Source organism: Stegodyphus dumicola, chromosome X2 (assembly GCF_044657685.1).
Source record: "Stegodyphus dumicola isolate Sdum_Otavi_A_Nest chromosome X2, ASM4465768v1".
Taxonomy (NCBI): Eukaryota; Metazoa; Arthropoda; class Arachnida; order Araneae; family Eresidae; genus Stegodyphus; species Stegodyphus dumicola.
The window spans coordinates 57,361,980-57,388,968 of record NC_140781.1 but is presented as its reverse complement, the minus strand read 5'-3'; the positions used below and the strand labels follow the sequence as shown (position 1 = coordinate 57,388,968).

The 26,989-nt window shown below is 31.5% G+C and overlaps 1 protein-coding gene across 3 annotated transcripts in view; it reads left to right on the top strand.

Annotated features, from left to right (window-relative positions):
• The first annotated feature begins 335 nt into the window (after positions 1 to 335).
• LOC118188265 (uncharacterized) overlaps positions 336 to 26,989 on the top strand; it is a 40,078-nt gene continuing 13,424 nt past the window's right edge. The window contains exons 1-4 of one of the 3 annotated variants that reach the window (XM_035358667.2): positions 384 to 475; positions 11,684 to 11,722; positions 12,420 to 12,533; positions 15,143 to 15,256. In XM_035358667.2, coding sequence (XP_035214558.2) covers positions 12,461 to 12,533; positions 15,143 to 15,256 — 187 coding nt within the window. In that variant the 5' untranslated portion in view covers positions 384 to 475; positions 11,684 to 11,722; positions 12,420 to 12,460. Of the gene's footprint in view, positions 476 to 11,683; positions 11,723 to 12,419; positions 12,534 to 15,142; positions 15,266 to 26,989 lie in introns of all 3 variants that reach the window. The other 2 variants (XM_035358661.2, XM_035358666.2) reach the window with 2 other exon arrangements.

The following is a 26,989-nucleotide window of genomic DNA, read 5'->3' as shown; positions in this document are numbered from 1 at the left end:
TAAGTTATATCCATAAATGTGTTTAAATCAGATGAAATTCTATTGTTAATTTTAGAATTTTTATAATTTAGAAACTTAAGACATATTCCTGCGTATTGTGATATAAACTGAGTAATTAAATATGAGTGTTTAAATATAGACATTAATGGTGTTAAAAAATCTGTTTTGTTTTTACTGCTTATTTTTTGCTTTGAATTTTTCCTCTTTGAAATCAAGTAACAATCAAATTCCACAAATTTGTTCCTCATGCATTTTATGACTAATTCGTTTTGGATGTCTTGTTATTGCATCTTAGACACACACACACACAGACATATATATTATCATTTATATATTTTTGTATAGTTTCTCCACTGAAAGTAATTTTTGTGTTTGACAGTTTTACCTGAAATAAAAGAGGAATATGATGATGGTTCGTATCAACAAAATGCATGTACTTCATTTCAACCACAGAGTGTACAGAAAGAAAATGATGGTAATTCTTTATATATTTTTTCATCATGCAATAAATTATTTAGTCTAGAGCACAACTGACAGGCATATGAACAGTCACATTAGAGAAAGCACATTTGTTTAGGTTATGCAAAAATTCATATATATATATAAACCTATATCACAGGCATTGAGATGTACAAGTCCCAAATAATTTGTTGGTGCAATATTCTTTGCAAGCTCAGGACACTTTCTCTTTGGGAATTGGAATTATAATGCTTTGAGGCTTAATATTCAGCACCCTATTTTTGCTCTATTTTGCTGCAGCCCACTCAGAGGCAATGAGAAACATTTCGGTCTTTTAAACCCATGGTATTTGTGGATTTGATATATTTTTTAGGGAAAGGAATAATATGCTTTTTCATTCTCATGTATTTATTTGTTAATTTAGTTTCTTTTTAAGGATTTTTTCAAATGTTGGTACATTTTCACCTAGTATGTTTATTATATCTCATTCAGTGTGAAATAATGGCTAAACATTAAAACCATGTCACAAAAGAAGAAATTTCGGATATATCACATGGCGAGATGAGCACAATGAAACATCTGTGGGGTGTGTTTCTGTGACAAATGTTTTTTGATGACTGAGAACAATGATTTTTCTATTTCCACAGATTTAGGTATTTCTTCAGAGTTTGAACTTTCATATTTCAGTCTCCTAGAGATTTACTGTGTGCAGTTTTACCAGGCAATCAGAAATAAAGCGTAAGTTTTGAGATAAGAAAAAGCTTTATTGCATAATTCTTTAACGAAGAGCTGATGAACAAAATTGTGAAGAAAAGCAGTCATTATGGGGCTCAAAGCAAAAGAAGGGGGATGAAAATTTGCTCTGAGTAGAAAAATTACATCTTGCAGACTAGAAGAATGTTACATTCAAGCAAATATTCTTATTTATAGGAGTGACATTGATGGGTGGACATATAGAAAAGAATTTGCGTGTATATGAGCCAGTTTCCCTTAGAAAGTCCTCCACAAAGGCATCCATCCCCTTAGGCAGATAGCCCTAATGTGCTTTGCTGTAATTAAATAAATTAGTTTTATTTAAACCAATAGAAAAGAATTTGATTTTTGTAGTAAATGTGAAATGATTGAAATTCCCTGTTCTCCCTGCATTTAATGATGTTCTATGAGATTTTTAGTTTACCTGTGTAGTAAGGCCATCATTTATGGTATGTATAGTCATTTTGAATGCAGCTTAATTTATGGAAAAAATCTAGATGCTTTTGAATTTTTAAATGAAATATGTTGCAATTTAGTTTATTAAGTTAATTTTTGTTAAAAAGTTAAAAATACTGATAGAAAACTTTTTATTTTTATTTCACAGAATCGCATGGCAACCATTTCTCTTTTACAATATAAATCATTTATAATAACTTTTATACTAAACAAAAAACTTTCAATCTACTTATTGGTAAAATGTAATGTTTCTTTTTTAAAAGTAAAGTACGAGTATGTAGAGTATTAAAAATGAAATTACTTAAGGTGTCTGTCTTTGCAATTCACACATTGATTAATGGAATTCTGCTTATAAGCAAGGCCCACAGACACATGTATTCTACCTTTCTCAAACATTCACAGTTTTATTTTTCTTACATAGGTTAATTTGATGATATTCATGCTTATTAGCTGAAGAAACATCGTTAGCTTCTTGTGAGAGTAAGAAAGTTCTTTTAGAGAATACAATTTTCTCATCACTATTCTGCCACATCTAAAATAAAATCGTAGTGTCTAATGTTTGCATTGCCAGTAGTTTCCTTATAGATAATCCATCAATATCGTAGGTAATCAAGGTTAAAAAAAGACACTTGTACTCATCCAACATTGGGGTGGAGACTTGACGGAATGTCTTCAGGCTATTTGATCCAAAACGTCTTTTGCTGTGTTGTAAAAACATATAATAAGCCTTAAGATTTTTCTGCTCATTTAACTCAACCTCCTGATTTAGATGAACTCATAAGTAAAACATTTTTGTTCTTTTCCCCTGATATAATCTTTTTCTCTGATGTGAGAGATATATTATCATGCTTGACAACTTTACTAAACTCTAAAGATATAAAGAAATCCTTAGTAGTAGCATTTCTTCTGCAGTTAAAAAAAGGCTTCAGTCAACCAATAAACTGCATACTTCCCTACAGTTTCTTCATTTGGTCTACTTTCATTTTTTTCCTGAATAAGAATATACATTTGCTGGTTTTTATATCAGCTAAAAGCCAAATTTTACGCTGAATTTATTGGATTTTTGTGGCATATAGTCAACAAAGATGTATCTTCCCTTTCTAGAGAATAGTTCTTCATCAATTGTAATATTTTGAATTTGTAGCACAGTTAACAATTCTGAAACAAAAGCAAATTTTTCAGTTTGTGATTTTGGCATTCTGGGTGACTTCTAGTCAAAGTGCACAGATTTCATTATTTCTAAGAATATGTCTCTTGGTATTGTTTCACACAAGAATTTTGGGCACCAAGGTTCCAGCCATAAAAGAAAAACAAAGTCCTTTGGCTATCCTTTGCCACAAGCATATAATAGAGTGATAAAAAAAAGTGTCTAGCCCATCAAGCCACAAATTCTAATTTAGATTTCCCAACCTTTGATGTGCCTCGGCTTCTGTGCAGTGTTGTATTAATTATGCTTTTTTTTTCTTAGAAAACGTTGGCCCATAAGTGTCTTCTGAAGCATGTTAAAGAGGAACCTTTCCAAATTTCTAAAATATCCCCCCCCCCCGCACTGTACGATAATTTATTTGATCTTGGTATTTTGGTTGATTTTCTTCATTTTCAAAATAGCTAATTTCTGAATGGACTGTGGTTTGTTCCACAACCTCATTATCTTTTTGTCCACAGACTTCCACAGGTGCTACCCTGTCTTCAATTAAATTTTATTTCAGTGCTGATTCTTGACTTCTGCAATGCAATCATCTTTTGTTAGAACTTTATTTTTGTAATTAGTTGAAATCGTCTTTGTCTGACAGTATGGAAATCATGAAAGAATGTCATTCTTCTCGGGCCCAGGTGATGAAATGTAACACTTCTAGAAGAAATAATATAATTGTCATTTGATGAATCATATTCATTTGTAGTCGTTAGAATAACCTGTTCAGAATCAGATGAAATAGAGTAAATTTCTGCAATCAGTTTCTCATGAGAACTAATTTCTGAAGCAGGATTATCATTAAATAATTTTTTTTTTTTTTTTTTTTTTTTTTTTTTTTTTTTTTTTTAATTCTTGCTATAGAGAAAAATTTAGATTAGTAAAAGTGGTTAGAGGCCTTGAATGCAAGGGAAATGAAGCATGCTGTAGGACACAGAACAAGACAAAGGACTTGTGAAAACATTAAGAAAGGCAAAAAACATGAAACCCATTTAGGAGATTATTATTTTGGGAAGAGAAAGCATTACTTTGATTCCAACCAGCTGTAGAATAATGTCTGGCATGAAACACAAAGAAAACACAAATAAATGGTGTGAGAATGCTGATACATCAAAGCTCCATTAGTCTTTTATTTAGGGAAGAGGGGAAAAAGTGACTGTTAGCCATGATTTTAGATATGTGCTGTTATACTTTAAAAAGTAAAGTTTTAAAATCATTTAAAATAGGCCAAATAAGTTATTTTGTTGCCTTGGTATATATTTTAGGAAAGGTAAAAAAAATGTGGTATTTATTAAGAAAATTTTTAAAATATGAAGACTAATTTCTTTGCGGTCAAAATGACTGTTTTCATAAATCTAGCATTAAAAAAATTATGCTTTCTGTATATGCCAAATAATGGTACACTGCTACCAAAGATGAATTCAGATTATGGCTACCTCTGGAATTTTAGAGAACTACAAAATTTGGAATTATTGGAACCTTTTTTTTATTCTATATTTTAAATCTGGCTCATTTTAAGTCTGTGATAAAATGCAGAAACCATAGAATCAAATATGTAACATGCTTTTGTGAAATTAATGAAGAATTTATTAAGGGAACTGAAATATACACTCTCATTTAGGACAAAAAAAAATTCTTTTGGATGTAGCATCGACATATATGTTGTTTTATTTATTTATTTCAATATAAGCAGTTTAAGCAATTTCATTTTTGTCCTATTATTTTCTGGGGAATTTTAGAGAGGCATAGTTTCTTCTTCAAAGTTCCATTATTCAAGTTCTGTAACTAATGAGCTGAGAAGTCTCACTAAAATGTTAGTTGAAATCTTTTCATTCTGAACAACTTTGTCACTTCTTCATCATCATAGTTGATATTTCCTTTATTTAAATCCATTTTAGATATTTCAGTCTCTGTTGATTGATAATGGGGCCATTATCTTCAAAATTGATTTCATTTGAATCATCCTCATTTACCATTTCTCCATACATTTCAGCAGTTCAAAGATTTTGAACTTTATTGGTGGTATCTGAAAACCTTCAAATTTGTGGCCATCATCCTCATGAAATGTAGTAGCTGGCCATAAATTACACCAAGCACTTTTATAATACGTAGCGTATTCGGAAACTAAGTACCGTTTCATTCTAGCGCTGTGGTAGGCGTCCTGCCCATGCACACTGGTCTTTTTTGTTCACTGACTTTCAATTGTCGCCATTTTGGTGGCTCTATGTTGTATTTTCAGTTTGCTGTGCACATTCAAAATGTTTAAGACAATTAGTTCTCCCGCTAACTGTGAGATTCGTGGTGTGATTAAATTTTTGAACGCGAGGAATGTTAAACCGGCCGAAATTTATCGTCAAATGACAGAAGTTTACAGTGAATATGCGATAAGTGATGGAATGGTGAGAAAGTGGGTAAGAATGTTTAATGCAGGTCAAACAAATGTTCGCGCCGAGGCTCGGAGTGGTCGGCCTTCTGTTGTCACCGATGATTTGGTAAGGAAAGTTGATGAAGCAATTCATGAGAACAGACGCTTTCCACAAATTTCACATACTGTTTTGTTCAAAATTGTGTCTGACCGCTTGAATTATCGCAAACTGTGTTCCCAATGGGTTCCAAAAATGCTCACTGATGTTCACAAAACAAAGCGACTTGGTAGTGCCCTGACATTTCTCACGCGGTACAGTGATGAGGGAGAAAACGTTTTAAACCAAATTGTGACAGGTGATGAAACTTGGGTGTGTCATTTCACAACAGAATCGAAACAACAATCGATAGAGTGGAGACACACTCATTCTCCGAAAAAACAAAAGTTCAAAGTGACAATGTCATCACAAAAAATCGTGCACTGTCTTCTGGGATAGGAAAGGCATTTTGCTTTCTGAATTTCTTCCCAGAGGTGAAACCATTAATGTGGCACGATATTGTGAGACTTTAACAAAACTAAGGCGTGCCATTCAAAACAAACGAAAAGGAATGCTCAGTAAAGGAATTGTGTTGCTCCATATCAATGCTCGGCCCCATACTGCTGGTGTCACTCAATCGTTAATTCGACAGTTTCATTGAGAGCAGTTCGATCACCTGCCGTGCAGCCCGGACTTGGCGCCGTCCGACTATCACTTGTTCCTGCACATGAAGCGCGAGCTTGGTGGCAAGCGCTTTGGATCTGACGATGACACGAAAAATGCTGTGGAGTCATGGTTATCGAAACTGGCAGGAAGTTTCTTTGATGATGGTATACAAAAACTGGTCACCCACTATGACAAGTGTTTGATCATTGGCGGAAACTATGTTGAAGAATAGTTTAAGACATGTATTTTCATGTAAAAATAAAATTGGATTCGAAAAAATTGTTTTACTATTTTTTTTTTCCCCCAAAAGGTACTTAGTTTCCGAATAAGCCTCGTATCTACAGATATGTCCTTTCATGCTCATGCAGGGCTCTATGCAGCATGTTTTTTATTAAAATCTTCCAAATATTCTTGGTTTGTCTTCCTGCTGTTCAGAAAATTTTAAATCAATTTTAAAGAAGGGTATAACTTAAAGGCTTCATTGCATGTAAAATTAGATATGCTTTGGTATAGTAATGGATGTATAGTTTGGACAGAAGTATAAGATGAAGGTAGTTATTCAAATAATATGAACTAACACCAGTATAATTGATTCATAATCAGGACTATCTTTGCATCATTCAGGAAACCCCAGGGTATGCAGAAGTCACCTAACCCACTAACAGAACTCATGGAAAAAAAAAAAAAAAAAGCAACTGAAAATATTCAAATGGAAAGATATTCATGAGTCCAGTATTTCAGCAACTGAGTGATTAGCAAAATCATCAGAATTGATCACCCCAACACCACATAGTCCGTTATTTATATGAATGCAGTGCAAGTTGGAGTAGGTGCATGTTTATCACAGCAAAGGAGAGAGAAGCAATTTCCTGTATGCTGCACAAGTAAAAAAAAAAAAAAAAAAAACTGTCGAAACTCCAACAGAGCTGTCTGTAGAGCATGAAGCTTACACTTAGTATGAGCATTAAAAAAGTTTGAACCATAAATATTTAGTTCAGCTGTAAATAATTTGACCAATCACAATCTACCAGCATTTATAGTAAAAAATGCTCTGCAATCATTCAAATTGCAACAATGCACCATAGCATTGCTGAAATATAATTAAAGATACAGCATTACCCTAGAAATCTGTCTAGCGTGGATGCATTATCCAGACCCCCCCCCCAACCGGTGACCATTCAACATTTATGTGTTGTTCATATTTACTTAATATTTAGTATAACTAGTGGTTAAGTAGTTTTTCTATTCTTCTTATTTTCTTAATAATAAATTTTAACTTGAATTCTAGTTTTATGCAAAATAAGGTATTTATATAAAATAAAAGGGAAAGAATTTATTATTCAGCATATATTTAAGATAAGGGGTGAATTGGCTTGATGTTCAAGGATAAGAATTATTTTTCAGCATCATTATTTAAAGAAAACTTTAAATAGAATGTTTTAGGGAAAACAATCTTTGCCTGTAATTTTTTTATCTCATAACTGAAAAGAATAGAATTATGTACCTATTTAAGTAGTGCAAATAGAGAAATTTTGATAATTATTTTATTAATTGTCTTCACACAAAACAGTAGAAAGCTGAGTTTTGTTTTCCTCATTGAAGTAATATTTGTATGGGTGTATTTTAACATGTTTATAGAGAATATAAACATGTTTTCTTCTTGTTAAGAAGTAAGATATTTCTATAAGAATAATGTTTGAAATCATTAGTGGAGGTTTATAAAAAAAAAATCCATGTTTATATAGTAAAATTATGTGTAAATGTTTCATTGCAAATATTTATGTTAATTGAGATTTGAATTTTAGTGTAAAATGTTTAAATATATATGTTGATTTCCCCCCCCCATTCATCACAAACATTTGCTCGATTTCAGTTTGCATATTGATGATTGATTTGTAAATAGAATCAACAATCTTGCAATGAGGGTGTAGTATCTGGTGACCGTTTGGCGATCAGCATGGTGCGTTTGGCACCTATTTTCCTGACAGGTTACTAAATTTAAGTGAGTTGAATATTTGCCCAGGACTAGCCACGTACTCACGAGTTGTATTATCTAAGCGATTTTCTGCTCTGAATCAAAATTTGTGCATTATTTTAATAGATACTCGGTTTCCGGTTTGTCAAATAATGCCTTAATTGCAGTACCATTACAGATTATTTTAAAATTCTAAATTTTAAACTTAAATTGGATGCTGGATTTCTAATGTCCGGTGTTGTCTTTGTTGGTTCAGAAATAGCCTGTTTTATTATTTACCTTGTTTATTGCACTAACCTCCTGTAGCAAAAGATGTAAATTTCATTAAAAGTTTTTGGCATATTTTGCCTCCCTATTGTAGTTTACCGCTGCACTTCTGTTTTTAGGTTTCTTATGTGGTTTATTCTGATTTGAATATAGGATGAATTTTAAACATATTTAATATTTTCTTTTATTTAGCATTATATACACACATATATATAATAAGAAATAATAATGATTGGAGATGGTACAGTGAGAAACTTGTTACAAAAGACAACAATTATCTTTCATTCATGGCCAGAGTGGAATGAAATTAGAAAATAGCTGCAATACTGAATGTGTAGTAGACTGGAAAAAGCACTGCATAACGCACAGCCAGCTTGACAGTAAAACATGCTTTATTTCTGAACATTTCATAGCGCATGTCTTCATGATTGGTATAACACTATGGGTGCTATAAGTACTCCAGAATTTTACGTATGCAGATTACATTGTTACCATAGAAGATGAGTGGTGAATTACGTGCTTACAAAGTGACAACAGAGGGAAAAGTGATGTGTATTAAGCACCAGGACCTATAAATAACCTTGGAAATGCTTGAAACCTTGAAAAGTACTGAAGTTCTGATGACAAAGCACATACATGGTATATTGAGTTTCACTTCTCAGAGTTTAGGTTCTGAATTAAATATGTCATCAGCGTTACGTAAGCTCTGTAGCATAATCTAAACACGGCACAGTTCAGGAAAATTATTGTTATTTTTAGAAATGAGACAGAAAATACCCCAAAAAATTAAGAATTAAGAGACTATTACTAAATTAAATTACAAAGATGATTTACATATTTATGAACATACAAACACACATATGTTTTGTTACGAAATTCCCAGCCGCAGTAAGATTGCTTCCCCAAACTTAAGGTAGGTTTAGGGTTGCCATAAAATGCAAGAAGAGGCAGGGTTGCCAGATTTGGCACGAAATCCCTCCATTTTTCGACAAAATAGGCGATATGCCATAGACAGATGGAGCGTTTTCTGGAATAAATTCTACCTGTTTGGCTTAGAATGTTCTTGAACACAAGCCAAAAGCTATACAAACCCTGCCGGTTGGTGGTGTTGGTGTATTTAATTATGGCAAAGCACACTAGGGCTATCTGCCTAAGGGGAGGGATGCCTTCGTGGAGGACTTTCTAAGGGAAACTGCCTCGTATACTCGTTACACATGGGGAAAACCACAAAAACGCCCATGCAGTCAGCCCGTTCGCGGGATTTGAACCTCGGACCGAACTACCAGTGTTCAGCGCCTTTACCGCTCGGCCGCTGGTGGGCCCCTGTTGGTGGAGATAGTCGGTTAATAATCAGTGAGAGTCCAGCGAGTCAGTCAGTGTCTCGTGTATCAAGTTGATCGCAAGTTAGTGCCTCGTCAAGTTTTATCTTGAGTGTGTTGTGCTCCAAGAGCTACCAAACCTGGTCGGAAGCTGTTCTGTAGTGCTTATCATCAAGTGCATCGCGAGTTGCAGCGTGGAGAGCCTTGAAAGTATGTAGAGTTCCGAGAATGAATGAACCAAGTCGCGAACTCTACTGTGGTATTTTGCAGTGAAGCTGTCTTTACCATTATAGCCTGAAGGCTGTGTTGCTGATTGTTTCAGCATCCTTGTCGTAGTTTTCGACAATTGTAAGCATGTTTTTGTAGTTGTCCTGAGTAATACTGGCTAATAAATTGTGTTTTGATACTTCATCAAGTGTTATAGTCAGTCACTTTAAATCCACGAACCCATACAGGTAAAAATGCAACAATATATATAATTATGAGAATTAACTGCAATCCTAGCAAGAATATTTGTCTTAAAAAGCTTAAACGCAACCTTGACCAATTTATTATTTCCATCAGCTACAAATACAGCTATCCACTCAACTTCTTTGAAGAATGGAAACATGTTTACAAAGGCATTAAAATAATAATTATAAACATCAGTTCAGTAATATAAAGAATATTGATCTTAACCCCAAGCAGCTTAAGAAAAATATAGAACTTAGCACTGTTTGCAAAGGTAACTACAGTTTTAGTGTTATTAGTAAAAAATTCTGTTAAAACATTATTTGCTGCAATCTTATTTTATAAAATAAATAATAAGACTACTTATTAGATCTCTAAAAGTCAGGAATACACTTATTAATAGATTTAAAGCATTTCACAAAAAAAAAACTTTTAAAAAACCTGACTATAATGGCTTCTCCAGCTTGTGTGTATTCCCAAAATTTCATAAAAATCCAAATTCAGAATTATAGCTAATGAGTCAGATAATTTCAAAAAAGAAATTCATATTGATTTCACCAAAATTCTCAAAGGTGCAGAGGCAATTTAATATTGAATTATGTAACAACTGGATAATCAATAGTAAACAGAAAGTTATTAAAACCATTAACATATAACAAATTCACAGTGTTAACTGCTATGATTTTGCGAATTTATATACCAGTTTCCCATTAAAAAAATTTACAATAGTTTATTTGAGCTCTATCACCTATTTCCCACAATTAAAAAAGGATTATTTTTGATAAATGAGATTCTTTTCTTAAATATATGTCTTTTCACAATTTTATCAAAATAAAAGTTTTCTACAAGTTAATGGTATTTCTATGGGTACCAACTATTCAACTGCTTGCTATCTGTAACCTGTTGTCTGCTAAGAAATGTAATTTTATTAACAATTACCATGATCCAGAACTTTTCAAATTTACCTACAGAAATGAGGTGGCATCATTGCCATTAATAATGGCAGTAAAATTGGAAAACATGATTCCTATCCTGAAGTCCTTGAACTTGATCAAACTAACATAGATGATCCTAAGGCAGATTAACTTGACGTATAGATTTACAATCTCAACAGTATTACTTTATTTGATAAAAGAAGACTTTTCAGTTCCAAAACATATAAATTAATAGAAATTCCAATATCTTCAGAAAAAATATTGCTAACTATATTATTAATCGAACAAAAGGAATAAAAAATATTTGTAATCACAGCAATGATTTTACAAAAAAATTTAGTTTATCAATTAAATTTCTAGAAAATAAAATTTCGCACAGTTTCATCAGAAAACAATTGCCTAAACTACAGTTGTCAATCTAAAAATTACTTTTGCCATCAGACTGTAATCTTTCATAATAGGGTTGTAGCCACCAGCAGCTGTGTAGTAAATTTGCTGAACATTGGTAGTTCTACCCTAAGTTCAGTTCCAGGCAAATAGGCTGGTTGCATGGCAGTTTCGCCCATGAATATTGTGTATACGAGCCATTTTCTCTTAGAAAGTTTTCTATGAAGGCATCCCTCCCGATTAAGGCAGATAACCCTAGTGTGCTTTGCCATGATCTTAATAAACCAAACTTTCATGATAGTAGGCTACAGCTAAACCATCATTGCAGATCTAGATGTTGAATTAGTCTTGTCAAAATTCTTGCTTTTAATTTTAATTTATATTAGACTGTCTAATAATTATCTGTTTTTTCAACAAAATAGGCCTTCTTCAGCTTCCAAGTCTCAAGAAAGCCCTCTTGAGTAAGTTCTATAGTCTGAGCATTTTTACTTCTTGTTTTATGATTTTGATTTTATAATTTTGCAAAACTTTTTTACTCCTACCTGTATGGTTTCAAATTTTCATATGGTACTACTTTTTCATGCATTTACATGTTATGTTTTGGGACCTGCTCAAAATAAAGAAAAAGACTGAATTTTTTAAACTTATTTATCATTTAAATGCCATAATTTTGCACTTTGATTCATTTTCTAAGATTATTTTATATGTTAAATTTTAATTTTTGTCCTTGTTGGTTCAGAAACAGGCTGATGTATTTACTTCTTTCTTTGCACCGACCCCTTGATCATGATGCAGGAAAAGATGTAGATTTCTTTTTTTCCTTTTCATTTTTGGTTTGGGCGTTTTCATGCATTTGCCACTTCCCTCCCCCCTCCTGCTTTTAGCATGATTGGATTAAACTGCTTTCTAGTTCGCATGTATTCATTTTATATAAATAAAACATTGACACAGCAGTTCCCCCAAAAAAGCAAGCTAAATTTCACAATTATTTTTTCAAATGTTGGGAAATCAAAAAAGTAAGAAATTGTATCGAATGCTATAGTAAGCATAACATTTTTGATATTCTGAAATGGGGTCGGCATCATTCATTGTACATAGATATAATCATTTTTGTATTCTATAGCTTTTCAACTGAAAGTAATTTTTGTGTTTTTACAGTCTTACCTGATATAAAAGAGGAAGATGAAGAAGAGATTGGGATGTCAAGCAATATCAGCAAATATAATTTATCTGCATCTTTTAAACCACAGAATGTGCAGAAAGAAAATGCTGGTAATTCTTTATAATATTATATAATGCTGGTATTTTTTTCAAAATGCAATAAACCATTTTGTTTAAAGGATAACTGGCAGCTATACAAACTTTCACATATGTAAAAGCATATTTTTATTAGATTTTACAAAAGAACCTATTTCCTAGGCACAGGGATGTGAATGTCCCAAATAATTTGTTGTGGCAGTTTTCATTGGGAGCTTAAGGCACTTTCTCGTAGGTTCTTAGGGTTGGAATTGTAATGCTTTGAGACTTAAGTACTATTTTATGATCTAGGGATTGCACTGTTTTGCTACAGGCCACTAATATCTAAGAAAAGTCTTTTCTGTTGTATATGCCAATATGATGTGTTTGTGAATTTGATTAATTTTTTTTACGTAAAGGAGTAATGTTTTTCTTTATTCTTCTGTGCTTGTGCTTTCAGTTAATTTAACTCCTTCTTATGACTTGCAGATATTCATACTCTTTCTTTCAGTTGATATATTTATTACATTTTCAAATTCTGTGTGAGGTAATTGCTAAATTTTAAACAGAAGTGCCTATGTATTATTAATTTATATCTGGCCAAACCATCTTACCCAGGTTCAACTGCAATTTCTCATATGGAGTTTTTATGAGGAAAACTGTACTATGAAATTATAGCCATATAAAGAGGCATTGTTTACAATTTTACTGAGTGATTACAATTAAAACCTGAGTTCTGTGGTAAGAAAGAATCCTGTTATTTAAAACTTAATAAAAACATGATAAGCAAATTTGTAAAGGAAACCAGTCATTATCTTGCTAAAAGTAAAAGGAGTCTGGTAAAAATTTCTGATTAAAAAATCTTATCTTGCGGACTGAAAGAATGTTATCTACGTGGAAATAATCTTGTTTTTAGTAGTGACATTGCTGGTGGGCACATAAGAAAAAGGACTCCATAAGTCATTATTAATATAATTAAGTGAATCATAAGTAATGGTGAAATGCAATCGCCCCTTTCATTTTTCTTATCCTTTTTTATTTTTCAAATGTTTCAGAACGATTTAAAAAAATTCTGTTTTCTGTGTTTTGCAAATAATGTAACACTGCTATCAGAGATGAATTCAGGCTATGACTGTCATTGGAATTTTAGAGTCGGCTATTTGGAATAGTCTAAATTTATGAGTATCAAAATTTTGCCGTTTGTGAGATATTTTTGAGAAAATAAACAATCTCAATTTGTCTGTTTAAGGAACAAATAACCATAAATTTACTTAAGTGTTATTCAAAAGTTCAGCATTTGGAAGAAAAGGGTGGAAAATGATTCTTTCGTATATCGATAATTTTTTTTAAATGAAAAAATAACTAAAACTTTAATTGCTAAAGTTGTTACAGATCACTTAAAAATCCTAGAAACTTAGTTTCGCAAATATTTTATCAAATTTTGATTTCAAAAAGTTATCTTGGATTCAGGAAGCAGTTTTGGTTGATGTTAATGAGATTAATAACTTGCCATATAAAGCTCAAGAGAACTTTGTTGAGCTCTTGAGTGTCTCGGATTAAAACTTGAGTATCCTTAAAAAAACTTAATTGTAGTCTGGAGATAGAACTGAATATCCTACAATCTTATGAAATAATATTAAATGTTCTGCCAATCAGCCCTCCATACTTTTGTAAAATGTGTTTTTCTGCTTAGCACTTATTAAGCCCTTAAAAGTCCAGCATTTCTTTGGAGTAGGCTCTGGCAACTATTCTTCCATGTAATGTGAACAACAACTTGTTAAACCCAAACATTGTTCAATGACTGAAACGTCCCAAGATTTTTAATGGAGTAAAAAACAAGCACATCCATCTCAGTAAAATGTGATGTTCTTTCATTAATTTTGGTATGCTTAAAACTACTTATATGTGTAATATGTCATATATGTGTAATGTTTATCAAAGAAATAAATTATTTATGGGAAAATATTTATTTTTATGTGTTTTTATTGAATATTTGGGTTTACAAAAAGTCTCGATAATGAAAAGAGATGATGAATGAAAACGTTTAAAAAGCGTTGTACTAAATGTTTAAATGACTTGTGAACTGAACAGTTACCTATAATCAAGACAATTTTTTCAGTTTGTAAATTTCAAATGCTACCAGACCTGAGGTATGAAATGATTCTTAAACCAATCATTCAATTAAAGAATAGCTGTGAGAACAATTTCTCTGTTGCAGTATAGATTCAGCAAAAATTATTTCTGAAAGTTTTAGTGAGCATAAAAGCAGATAAAATCATTTTGATTCAAATTTTATAAACATGACAAAAGTTTTTGTTAAATTGTATGAAATATTAGTATTACTTTAAAATTTTTGATCATGTAAAGAATTTGAAATTAATGTGACTCTTGCATGCATGAATTTAACAATAATGTTTAAATATAAACATTTAATATTAAAAAAATGTTTTCACTATTCTTTGCTTGTTGAATTTTTTCTATTTGAAATGAAGTAATAATTGAAGTCCTTAATTTTTTATCATGTATTTTATGGCTAAGTAATTTTGTATTCTTTGCTAATGCGTCCTTATCAAACATATATTATCATTTTATTATTATTATTATTTTATTTTATATCTAGTGAGAGTAAGTTTTGTGTTTTACAGTCTTACAACAGCAAATAAAGGAAGAAGAAGATGAAACTTCAATTTCCTATGACAATAAATCGTCCAAATTGTCTAAACGTCCTATTTCAGCTAACCCTCAGGGTGTAAAGAAATGTAATAGTGGTAATTATATAGTTTTTCATCCTGTAATAAATCGTTTAGTCTGGAACAGGGTTTCTTAACTTTTTGGTGTGGGGACCCCATAATATTTACGAAAATTTTGTGAGACCCCATAAGCATTGCACAAATCCGACACTCGTGTGAATGAAACAGTTTCTTCACTTGTACTGTGATATATACTATTGCAGTTTTAGGTCATTCATTTTAAAAATTAAATGAACGTTTCTATTTTTAAAAAAATGTGTTGAAATGTTTTTGTTTTTTCTTTGTCTGTATTTTCATATCTTTATCTATATTTAGATACATTATGTAAAAATATTTGGTAATTATCAAATTATTACAATAAGTTAAAGAAATATCAAATTGCTAAACATTTTGGCGACTCCCTACCGCAGGTGCCGCAACCTCAACTGGGGTTGCAACCCGCAGTTTAAGAAACTCTGGTCTAGAACAAGAGTGGCAAACTCCTGTATATATACAATCAACTTTTTTTAAAGTGTATCACATTCTACTTACTAAAATCTTAGCAATAGCTCATTCAAACTTGTGTCATTTAGTAATAAGTGATAATGGGTGGTGGAATATTATAAAAACATATTTTATTTACAATACACTCTTTTGCAAAAAAATCGAAGCACCATGAAGGAAGTGGTTGTTTTTGGTGAAATTAAATATGTGTATACCTCATACACAGATAATACAAGGATTAAAAAATCAAGATCATCATAGTACCTGTTCATGGTTCTCAATCACCCATTGAGTGTTCAAATTAGTAGTTGGTCAAACTGCCCCTGGTGCAATGCATGCTTGAGTTCCTCGAGGCAAGGAGTGGTAGAGGCTCCTAATGTCATCCTACGACACATTCTGCCAGGCATTCATCAATTGTCGCTCCAGATCTGCGATATTTTGTGGTGCCCTTATCAGGCGGCCTACTATGCCCCAGACATGCTCGATTGGTGAAAGGTCTGGTGGCCTTGCTATCCAAGAAAGAGTAACAGCCACACAGAGACAGTCCATACATATGCGAGCAGTATGTGGCCTGGCATTATCTTGTCGGAAAATGGCCGCAGGATGACGTGGCATGAAGTGTAATGCAACCAGCCACAGGATGGTATCAACATATCGTTGAACTGTTAAAGATGTACGGAGGATGACTAAAGATTACATGCTGTCATAAGAAATAGCACCCCACACCATTACACCAGGGGGTTATGGCTGTATGATGTGTATTTTACCAGGTGTATAGAAGTTAGGGTCTGCTAATTTAATATCATGTGTTATCGCTATATTAGAAATATCCAGTTTGGCTGAAAGAATTAAATCTATTAGTTTTGGAATAATATGTAATTCTAAATTATGAGAAAAAGCCTCTGTTTCATTAGAAATATGGGCGAAAATCTTTGCCTTGACTGAATGAGCTGATCCACTTATTTCCAAAATGTGCCCTCAGATGGTTTGTTTTCAAGCTAAAAAATTCTGAGCATTCTTTGGTGATAAGATTCAATTGCAACCAGAGTCCAGTAGGGCTCTTATTCTGCAGTGCTGTCCAAACACGTTCATCACATAAATAACCACAGTGCTCACAGTAAGAGTTTCCCACCCTGGAAGTGGCTGCAAGATTATGTACTTCTTGCGGTACACTGTCACCCAAAGCTTCTTTAGAGGGGTTTGCTTTTCCCTGGGTTGATGGAGGGCAGGGAGTGTCTGTTGAACACTGAGGGTCATTGTTCCTGTGTAGAAGAGAATGATGTTTTCAGGAGCAGAGGCTGTATTAAAAGTTTAAGATGATGGTAAAAATTTTATAGATTCCAATTCAAATTTCTTTTTTAATTTATAAAAATTATTTTAAAATACAATTTTTTAAATTAAATGATAAGAAATGGGTGAATTTTATTTGGAATGAACCTAAATTTTGAACTGTGAAAGAAGGAATCAAGTAAGTGTAATAGAAAAATACGTAAGAATTTGAACTAACATTGAGGAGCTGAAGTTTTGAGAGCTAATTTTTTAAGAACTACCAATGTGATTTTTGCAGAACTTTATAATTAGTCATAGAATTGAAATATGGAAAAAAATTGGTATATTATTTCAGAAAAAGGTCCAATTTTGTGTACCTGTATTAGAACAATGCTATATATAAATCTAATACATATTTTAAGTCGCACTTTTGAGATATGAAAAACGCAATTTGAATTTCGTCAATCGGCCCAATATGGGAGATATAGAACTGTGCCGCCTTTTTTTGCGCAATGTACAATTAAAATAAATTCTAAATAAAGGCTGGATTTTAAAGAATTTATTTAAATTGCTGTTTTAATTACCATGGACTTCTATTCTCAGCAAGTTAAGTTATCAAGAGCATACTTAACAACATGCATATTTTATTGAGAAAGGAAGATCATAAGGTATTTCTCCCACCTTTGTGGTGTGCTGGGCACGTATTTTAGAAATCTGTAGTTCGATTCCCGTCTTTTTTAAGTCCCTTGCTTCCAAATAACCTAATAGCTCTACAAGTGGCGCCCAAACTAAAAAAGGGTGGTGGATAACGATTCTCCACAGCCAGGATTTAACGATTGGGTCCCCTAAAACCTCAGTTGCCCTCTAAAAGGGGGAGTATATAAGGTATTTCTCCCGCCTTTTTAGCGTGCCTTCATGGTGTATTGGTCTGCATGCTGGGTGCATATTTCAGAGGTCCCCCGGTTCAATTCCCAATTTGCGAAGGCGTTGCTTATTTTTGATCTTTCCTGCTTCCAAAACTTCCTAATATATCTATAGTGGTGCGAGAACTAAAAGCGTGGTGTATGATGATTCTCCCCACCCGTGATTTGACATTGGGTTCCCTAAAAAAATCCCAGTCGCCCTTTAAAAGGGGGAGTATTATTTCTTCCACCTTCTTAGCATGTCTTCGTGATGTAGTGGTCTGCATGCTGGGTACGTATTTAAGAGGTCCATGGTTCAATTCCTAGCAAAGGCATTGCATGATGGTCATTTTCATGATGCCTTCCAAAAAATACCTAATGTGTCTACAAGATATGAATTTTAAAAAAATACTGTTAAGTTTTAAAGAAATTTGCAATATTTTTATGGCAAAAGTATTCATTCATGTTTTTTATTCTATGGATAAAATTATAAACAACCTTAATTTTAGAAAAGTAAAAATTTCAATGAACAAAATTTCACTATGAAGTTACCAATTCGCTTATATGTATTCAATTTTAAATTCTCCCAAAATTATTGAATTATTTATTTTATTATTTAATTTAAAATGCTAATTAACTGAAATTGAAAACTGATTTTTTAATTGAAATCATAATACTTAATTTTGAAAAGGCCATCAAAAGGTTTTTTTTAATATTTTAAAAACAAAAGCATTTTTTTAACTCAACATTTTGTATTGAAGAATCATTTTATGTTCCTTATGTACTTCTCGCATAACATGGTAAAAACCAAATGTTTGTCAGGTATAACTCAGGTAAAATACCAATATAAAATGGTCTTATCTGCTTGATCTGCTTATCTGCTATTGTTTTTTGTCAAATCTGACCAAGAATACTCCAGTTTGCAAGTTTAGTAAGACCCACAAAGTCTTAATTGCAGTTTATTGCTTAATCTCATAATCTGAATTGCTAGTTTTATAAGCTGTATTTGGTTTGCAAGGGGGGAACTAAATTTAAGTACTTTTGCAAGAAAAATTATTTTTGACAACATATATATGCATGAAGTATTGCTTTCAAGAATGAAGCATGAGTTATAAACATATACAATAACTGATAAAAATCTTGAAAATACCTCTCATTTTGTGTCAGCAATATCAGTTCCAATACTGAGAGTTAATTCCAAGAAACTTTTTAACAGAAATGAAAAGTGATTTTTGAGCAAAATTTTGGTTTTTGTGTAATATATCAATTTAATTTTATACTTTAATATCATATCATGTATGCAAAGCTGTCATCTAGCATAGTTTTAATTGGTTTGTTGCTTGCATTCTTTAAATGTTATTATTGCATGAAATATGCCTCAAAGCTTAGTAGACTCTTACTATGTAAACAAATACATAGCATAATTTATTTTATAACTTTTATTTTTTGAAACAAATTTTTTTATGAAGAAAACAAAACGTGGTAGGGTACAGTATTGAAATACAGCTTTCAATGCAAAATATGAGAATAATAACATTTTTGATTCTATATGTTGCAAATAAACAATATTCCAAGGGCTTGTATAAAGTAAAAAAAAAATGTATGCATTATTAGGAAATATGTTTATTATATTTATTTGAATATTAAATATGGCATATTTTTAAGTAAGGCTGCTAATGAAAAAACTTAAATACACTACTGAAATATAAATTCTTATATCATTACTTTTAATATTTGCTTGTGAAAGAATGCACATATACTAAATAAAGTGTAAATTCATTTCTGTATGAAAAGTTTAACATTCATATGCTAAAGTAATAGTTTATATAAATGAAATATAAATTTGGCATAAAGTGTTATTTTTGCAGTGACAATATAATGCAACATTACTCTTTAGAGTCTGGTCTGTTACTCAATACAATTTAAAAGAAGTATACATTCAGTATTACAAAACATCATAACCTTAAAAGCATATATATTCTAGAACATTTTTAATTACATCTTCCTGTTCTGTAATCTAAAACAGCATATCAAATACTGATATTGGTAGTATTTTTGTGCAGTATATTACAGAATGTATTACAAAAAGTATACATAGGGCATGCCTCATTGAACTGTATTTTATTTTCATGAATATGTTTTATATTTTCGGTATATTTAAGTATGAACTTCGTAAATATTTTTTAACATAAATTCAGATTGTTTAATATTTATCAAATATGGATGTAAAGACTCTATTGATCATCTGAAATATTATTATTTTGATGTAAAAATAAAAGTGTCTGTTTTTAATGTTTTGTAATATAACGGAGGAAGAAAACTGAAAATAGAATGTATTTTATTTCATTATGCATTTAAATGCTGTCAAGAAGAAAAAATACCTTGGAAAATGACATCTAAAGTTTTCCATATGGGTAGTTTTAAGAATAATTCATGCTCATGGAGAGAGGGGATAATTCATTTCAAGAACTTACTTATACTACAATTATTTCAAAATATAATTCCTTTTTCAGCACCTTTTGTTTAATAGTCAGAGAAAATGTATTTTAGTACTGCGTTTTATGGTATGCTACTTATGTCCCCCCCTTTTTTAAAAAAAGGCCTTCTCTTGTGAAGAATGGAGAAAATAGTATACCATAATACATAGGTTGTGGAATCCTTTTATAGAGTGTTTTGAGCGATATTTTCTTAAATTGTAGATGTCCTGATGCATGTTTATCTATTTTCTGTGTGCTTTATATGCATTATTTTGCATTTTATAAATAATCTTACTTTTAAGTGTAGCTGGCCTTGACATGGCGGCGACTGAGTGCTTTCGACGTTCTTTTGAATTTTAGGTACTATGAAAACAACTTTCGAAGTACTTTGATTCTACATGGTTTTATTTACCTACAAATTGATTTGCATGGATTTTAGCACCATTTTCATGTTTTTATCCGTTCATGTTATCTGAAACTTCGAACTGAGATAAGCTTTGCATTTGAAGTTGTCTTGCAGCTATATGAAAACTTTTTGCCTTTCGAGTTTTATTGTGGTTTTATGTAAGAGCATATTTCTACGTAGTTTCAAATTTTAACTGCTCCGTGACTATATTAGTGCATATATGCATTTAGTTTAAGGATTTTATTTAATTTTTGCTGAATTTATAAAATTTTAAGTACTAAATTTTGGGTTGAAATTTTATCTTTATGTATTGAATTGTTGTTTCTGTCCCATTGCCGACCTGATAAGATGTCTGAATCTAAGAAAACTACTACTGAGGGTGAGAGAGAATTTGCACATGACTGTACAAAAGATGATATCTTTAATACGATATGTGATATTAACAAACTAGTGGAAACTTTGAAAGAAAAAAAATGTGTTTATAAAGGTTTAATTGAAACTTTGAGTTCTGGTATTAACAAGATTACAGAATGGATTACACTAAAGAATTTGGAACATGTTGAAATGCAAAGGGATCTACATAAGGAAGACAAACTGGATTTTATTGCCAAAGAAGTTTGTGAGATTCGTGATTTGTTAGATCACGAGAAACTGACAACGTATAGAGGAAGAGGTGAAGAAAAATCATGTGAAACATAAGAAGAATGAAGATACAGATTCCTGGAGAAATAAAAAAATCATCTTAAAGTCCCTCAAGGAAGATATCAATGTATATGATGAAATAAAAAATAATATTGATCCAAAAAAATTGGAATCAGTGTTGTAGGTTCTTTTTGCAGGAAAAATGGGGATATGGTAATTAGACTAAAGTGCAGAGAAGAATGTAGAAAATTAGAAAGAGCCGTTTTTGATAATTAAAAACTTAATCTACTTGTAACACCAAAACAGAAAATTTATACAACCTAAGGTTATTATTTACAATTTTAGTGGACGTAGTAAAAGGTTGTATTGTGGCCATCTCCACGTCTGATGGTCAAAATAACTTTGGTATTATTTTGGTTTATTTCTCACTGGCGGAGGATTTGAATGCACATTTATATACTTTAAAAAACGTTTTAAAATTGTACATATTAGGTGATTTTAATTATAAAAATTGTAATTGGGATGCTACGGCACTGGACCAAAGAGGTATTTTAGTTTATGATTTTATTATAGTTCATGATTTGAAACTTTTCAACAAAGATGACTCACCTCCGACTTTCTCCTCCTCGGTGGGAATTGGTTGGGCCGATTTGGTATTAGGGTCACCAAGTATAGATTTTAGCTCTGTGGAAAGAAACATTTTAGATGAACCTACCCCGAGTAACCATAGATATATTTATGTTAATTTAAATGCTTTAAAAATTAATAATTTATACAAATTCTCTTATTCTTACAATTCGTTTAGAATGAAAAAATTTGTCAACAAACTGAAAATAGACATTATGAAACTTGAAAATGAACTCGTGACCGTTAGAGATGGAGACAGTTTGAATAATGTGGTCCTCATGCTAGAAAAAAAAGATTAAAATAAACATGGCTAAATTTTTAAGACGTAAAATAAAGAATGGGTGTCAGAGGACAACCTGGTGGACCCCTAAATTAGATATTTTAAGACGTAAGACAAAAGCTGCAAGAAAAAGTTCTCAGATAAAGTGTCTGGACGTGGAGACAAGATTACAAAGGAAAATTAATTACAAAAGAGGTTTAGCAGTATTTAAAAAAGCAATTAAAAAGACAAAAAGAGGCTTTTAAAATTATTTGTTTAATAAAAACAAGATTTATTATGACAAATTTTATAAATATACCACAAATAAAGGAAAGGAAAAAGTTATTGTTATATAGAGATAATTGTAGTGTATTCTCGTCTGCCATGGAATGTTATGATGAGTTGATTAAAGACACCCTGAGGCTGGATTATTGTTCTAATTATCCTAATTATCGAAATTATTTTGATGGAAGGCAACAAGGAGGTAGAGCGGGCGTTTACTAATGAAGAGATATTTGATGTTATTTCTAGCCTCAGAGATGGTACTGCCTCTGGACTCAATGGAATCGGGACTACTTTAATTAGAATTCTTTTTGAGGAATTCACCTCTTTTTATATATTGCAAAAAAAGTAGGGTTTTAATGACTTTTCCTGACATTTGGAAAATTGATTCTTGTTCCTAAATCTACAGGTGGACATATAGATTCATCTGCTTATTAAAGACCCATGTGAAAATCCTGGATAAACTCATCACAAAAAGACTTGAACATTTTTTAGTGAAAAATAATATTATCAGTTCAAATCAATATGGTTTTCGAAAGAATATGTCTACTGATTTAGCATTATACAATGTGATCCAACAAGTCAGGAAAAAAAGCGAAGTAAACATGTAGTCCTGGTTTCCTTTGATGTCTGAGGGGCATTTGACTCGATTAGCTGGTTCTCCCTACTGTCTATATTAAAAGAAATTGTTATCTCAAGAGATCTATTTTATATAATTAAAAGTTATCTGGAGAATAGAGAACTAATTTTTATGGGCATCTCTAATACAACTAATCTTCATTATAAAATTGAAAAAGGCTGTCCCCAGGGCTCATGTAGTGCTTCCCTGTTTTGGAGCCTCATAGCAAATAAATTACTGCAAGAAAAAGTACCTGATACGAATATTACCTGTTATGCTGATGATATTATGGTAACTATTACAGGAGACTCCCTCAAAAAAATAGAGGCTACTTTTAACCTGCTTGAAAATGTTTTTAAGAAATGGAGTATAGAATTTAATGTTGAAAAAACAAATGGTATGTTTTTCCCTTGGGGAGGGAGAAATGTTAGAACCCCCAGATCGAAATATGATAAAAAAAAAAAGAATAAAATTTGTGAATACCTTTAAATACCTGGGTGTAGTGATCGATGATAAGTTGAATTTTATGGAGCATTTTAGGTCAATACAACGAAAGATAGAAAAAATTTTTAATTATTATAAAAATACTTTTACTCCAATCACTCTTTCTGACAAAAGTTCTACCCTAAGGGATATTTACAAAAATGTTATTATACCGAAAATTTTTTATTTTATTGGCGCATGGGGTGATCGAGCAGGGGAGCTGGTCAAGACAAGGCAGAAATTAGACTCATTGCAGAGAGCCTGGATACTTGCAATTACAAGATCATTTAGAACAGTCCGGACAGAAGTTGCGTGCTTACTGGCTGGTGTACTGCCTCTCTCACTACAATTTAAATTTATAACAAATTTTGTCTGAAATATAATATAAAACAGAAAAATAATGTATGAAGATTCTAAATTAAGCACTAGTTTAGGGCCATAAACATTAACCTAAGTAAGTATTTTAAGCGAGAGGCGTGGTCAATAAAATGTTACAGAATTTTTATCTCAAGAATGGTGGCATGAACTGCAAATTATAGAGGTCACAAATAACTTATACCTTTGCTTGTCTTAAAAATTCACTTTTTTTAATTGTTTTTAATAACAAAATAAAATATATTTGCTAAAGTAACCCTCACGACCATATGTTTCCATAAAAAGTATAATTCAGGAATAACAATAATTTTTATTGCATTATTCAGATTTCTCATGACAGGGAAAGGAAATTTCCTTAGTGGGAAGAGCCAAATGATTTTGTAAGGGAAAAAAATGTAACATGATGTGATGTGTAAAATAGTAATGAAACGTAAAGGTATTAAAAATTTGAAAGCATTTGGAAGAGTGAGATAGGAAAATTAATATCATTAAGTAAACAAGAAAAGTTATTAATGAAGTGAAAGTGTTCAAAAGAACCCAGTTGATTAAATGAAGAAGCTTTATGGATAATTTTTGAAGATCTCACGTTAAAATGTAATTAAGTGACCGCCGTACTTAGCTAAAAAAATTCTTTTTTCCTTTTGAAATTTCATTCATATTCCCCGATGAGAAATTTCAGCGCTTTATAAAGGGATGCCTTCGGGGAGGACTTTTTAAGGGAAACTGGCTCGTATACACGTTACACATGGGGAAAACCACGAAAACACCCATGCAGGCAGCCCGTTTGCGGGACTCGAACCTCGGACCGATCTACCGGTGTTCAGTGACATTACCGCTCGGCCGCTGGTTGGCCTGTAAGAAAGAGTAGGGACAATCTGGCTTACTTTAACATGGAAACCGCTGCCGTTTGTATCACATAACTGTTTTTAATTATTAAATGTGATACGTTGTATAAGTGATGAGATTATGAAAGTCCCAATTTTTGAAAAAAAAAAAGATTTAACATATCTCATAAAAGCACTTTTTACTGCATTTTGCACACTTTTTTCAAGCGTAATTCTTGCATAAATTTCTTTACTTTAGTAAAACGGTAAAAATTCAAAACGCAAAACCTATGAACTTACTTTTGTGTACAAATAAAGTAAAATTAAATAATACTGATAGCATATGATGCTTTGAAACAAATAAGGTAAAATTAAACAAGATCTGATAATTTTCTTTGATTTTATGAGCATTTTCAGGCAGTAGTTTTTAAAATTATTATAACATAACAAGACTATCATTTATTTGATTATATAATCATTAATTATTAACATTGCAAGATGATTATTTTAGTAATTCATAAAATTCGGAGCATAAACTTTTTTGAGCATAATGAGGGGGGGGAAGGATAAACTCTGGAAGCACTCAGCAATATAATTTTATATTATTAATTAAGGAGTGTTTTTGTAACGTTTTCGTGTTACCTTTATTTATTAAACATCATGTTCTTCGCAAGTAAACCACATAAAATTGAATTCAAGAACAATATACAAAATATTTGAAAATGACATATCTTTAGAATTTCCGCACTGGAGATTGTTATTTTCTGTACAGAGTTGCCATTGCTTGCTTTGAACTCGTTGAGTTTCTTAATCAAAACTTCGTTAAAGTTACAAAATATCAAATGGATTAAAACAAATTCGAAATTAGGCCGCCCAGGTGCCAATGTTCGGGTGGAGGATTACGTTATTCAAAATTTTATGATTCTAAATTCTATTGTTTTTTTCACAGTGCGAGAGAAACATACATGCAATCATGCAGATTCTCCGTTATTTAATTTCTTTAAATTTAATACAGGGCGATAATATTTGGTGGCAACAGTTTGCAAAGTGAAACGGACATTTATAGTGAAACAAAGGAAAATGCCGTTTCGAAACTAATAGCTTTTCTGAGCTGCCGCCCCTTTGGGTTAATAAAATAAATTAGCAATAAATAAGAAAACTTATGCAGAACTAGACATAAATTAAAAAAAATAATCACTATAAAATATTAGCACAATTAATTATTACAGTTAAATACAATTTTTAACATTAGAATAAATGCATAAAAATTATTAAAGTGTTAAAAGTGTTAATCACTATGATGTATTATGAAATATTATTGAAATAAAACTTCTTTGTAGAATATTATGCTATAATATTCAGATATACTTTTAAAAAAAGCAGTACAAATAAGAATTTTAAGCAAAAACTTTCAAAAATTAATTTTTTTTTTTTTTTTCAATTTTAGTATTTTTTACTTATTTACGCCAATAAAAAGCATAAAAATTGTAAGAGAAAATTGTTTGTTTGAATTTTTCTATTAGTTCAGATTTAAAATATTATTTTTTAAAAGAAGGAGATACAAATTTCCTTACAGCATAGGAAAAGCTAAAAAATATCCAAACCTGAAAGCATGTAACAGCTTTATAATTATTTAGAACATTAATTACGCTTGATAAACATGCTAAATTTTTAAAAATCAATCTGAGTTTCAAAAATAAAAATATCTAAAAATTCTAATTTGTGAAAGGAGGTGCTATCACCAGCTTTTTCTTGAAAATTATACGCGCTGCAATAGCCAACTATTGTTAAGTTTCTGCAAGTCGTCCCTACTCCTCCAGATGTGGTCAAGGTGATAACCGGCAATACGCCAAGGCAAGGGAGAAAACCCATTTGGGTTGGTCTATTTCTTATAAGGTCCATGGATATATATCAAACAATGCTAAATTAACACAATAATTAAAAGTATATATGAGATCTTTAAGAATCGAAAAATGAATTTTACTGATAGTGAAAAAATAACTTAAATATTGAACTTACGGAGAAGTCGAGAAATTTGTAATTGATAGTAAGTTTGAACAGTTATTGGGTACGTGCCAGCTAAAAGTTACTGTC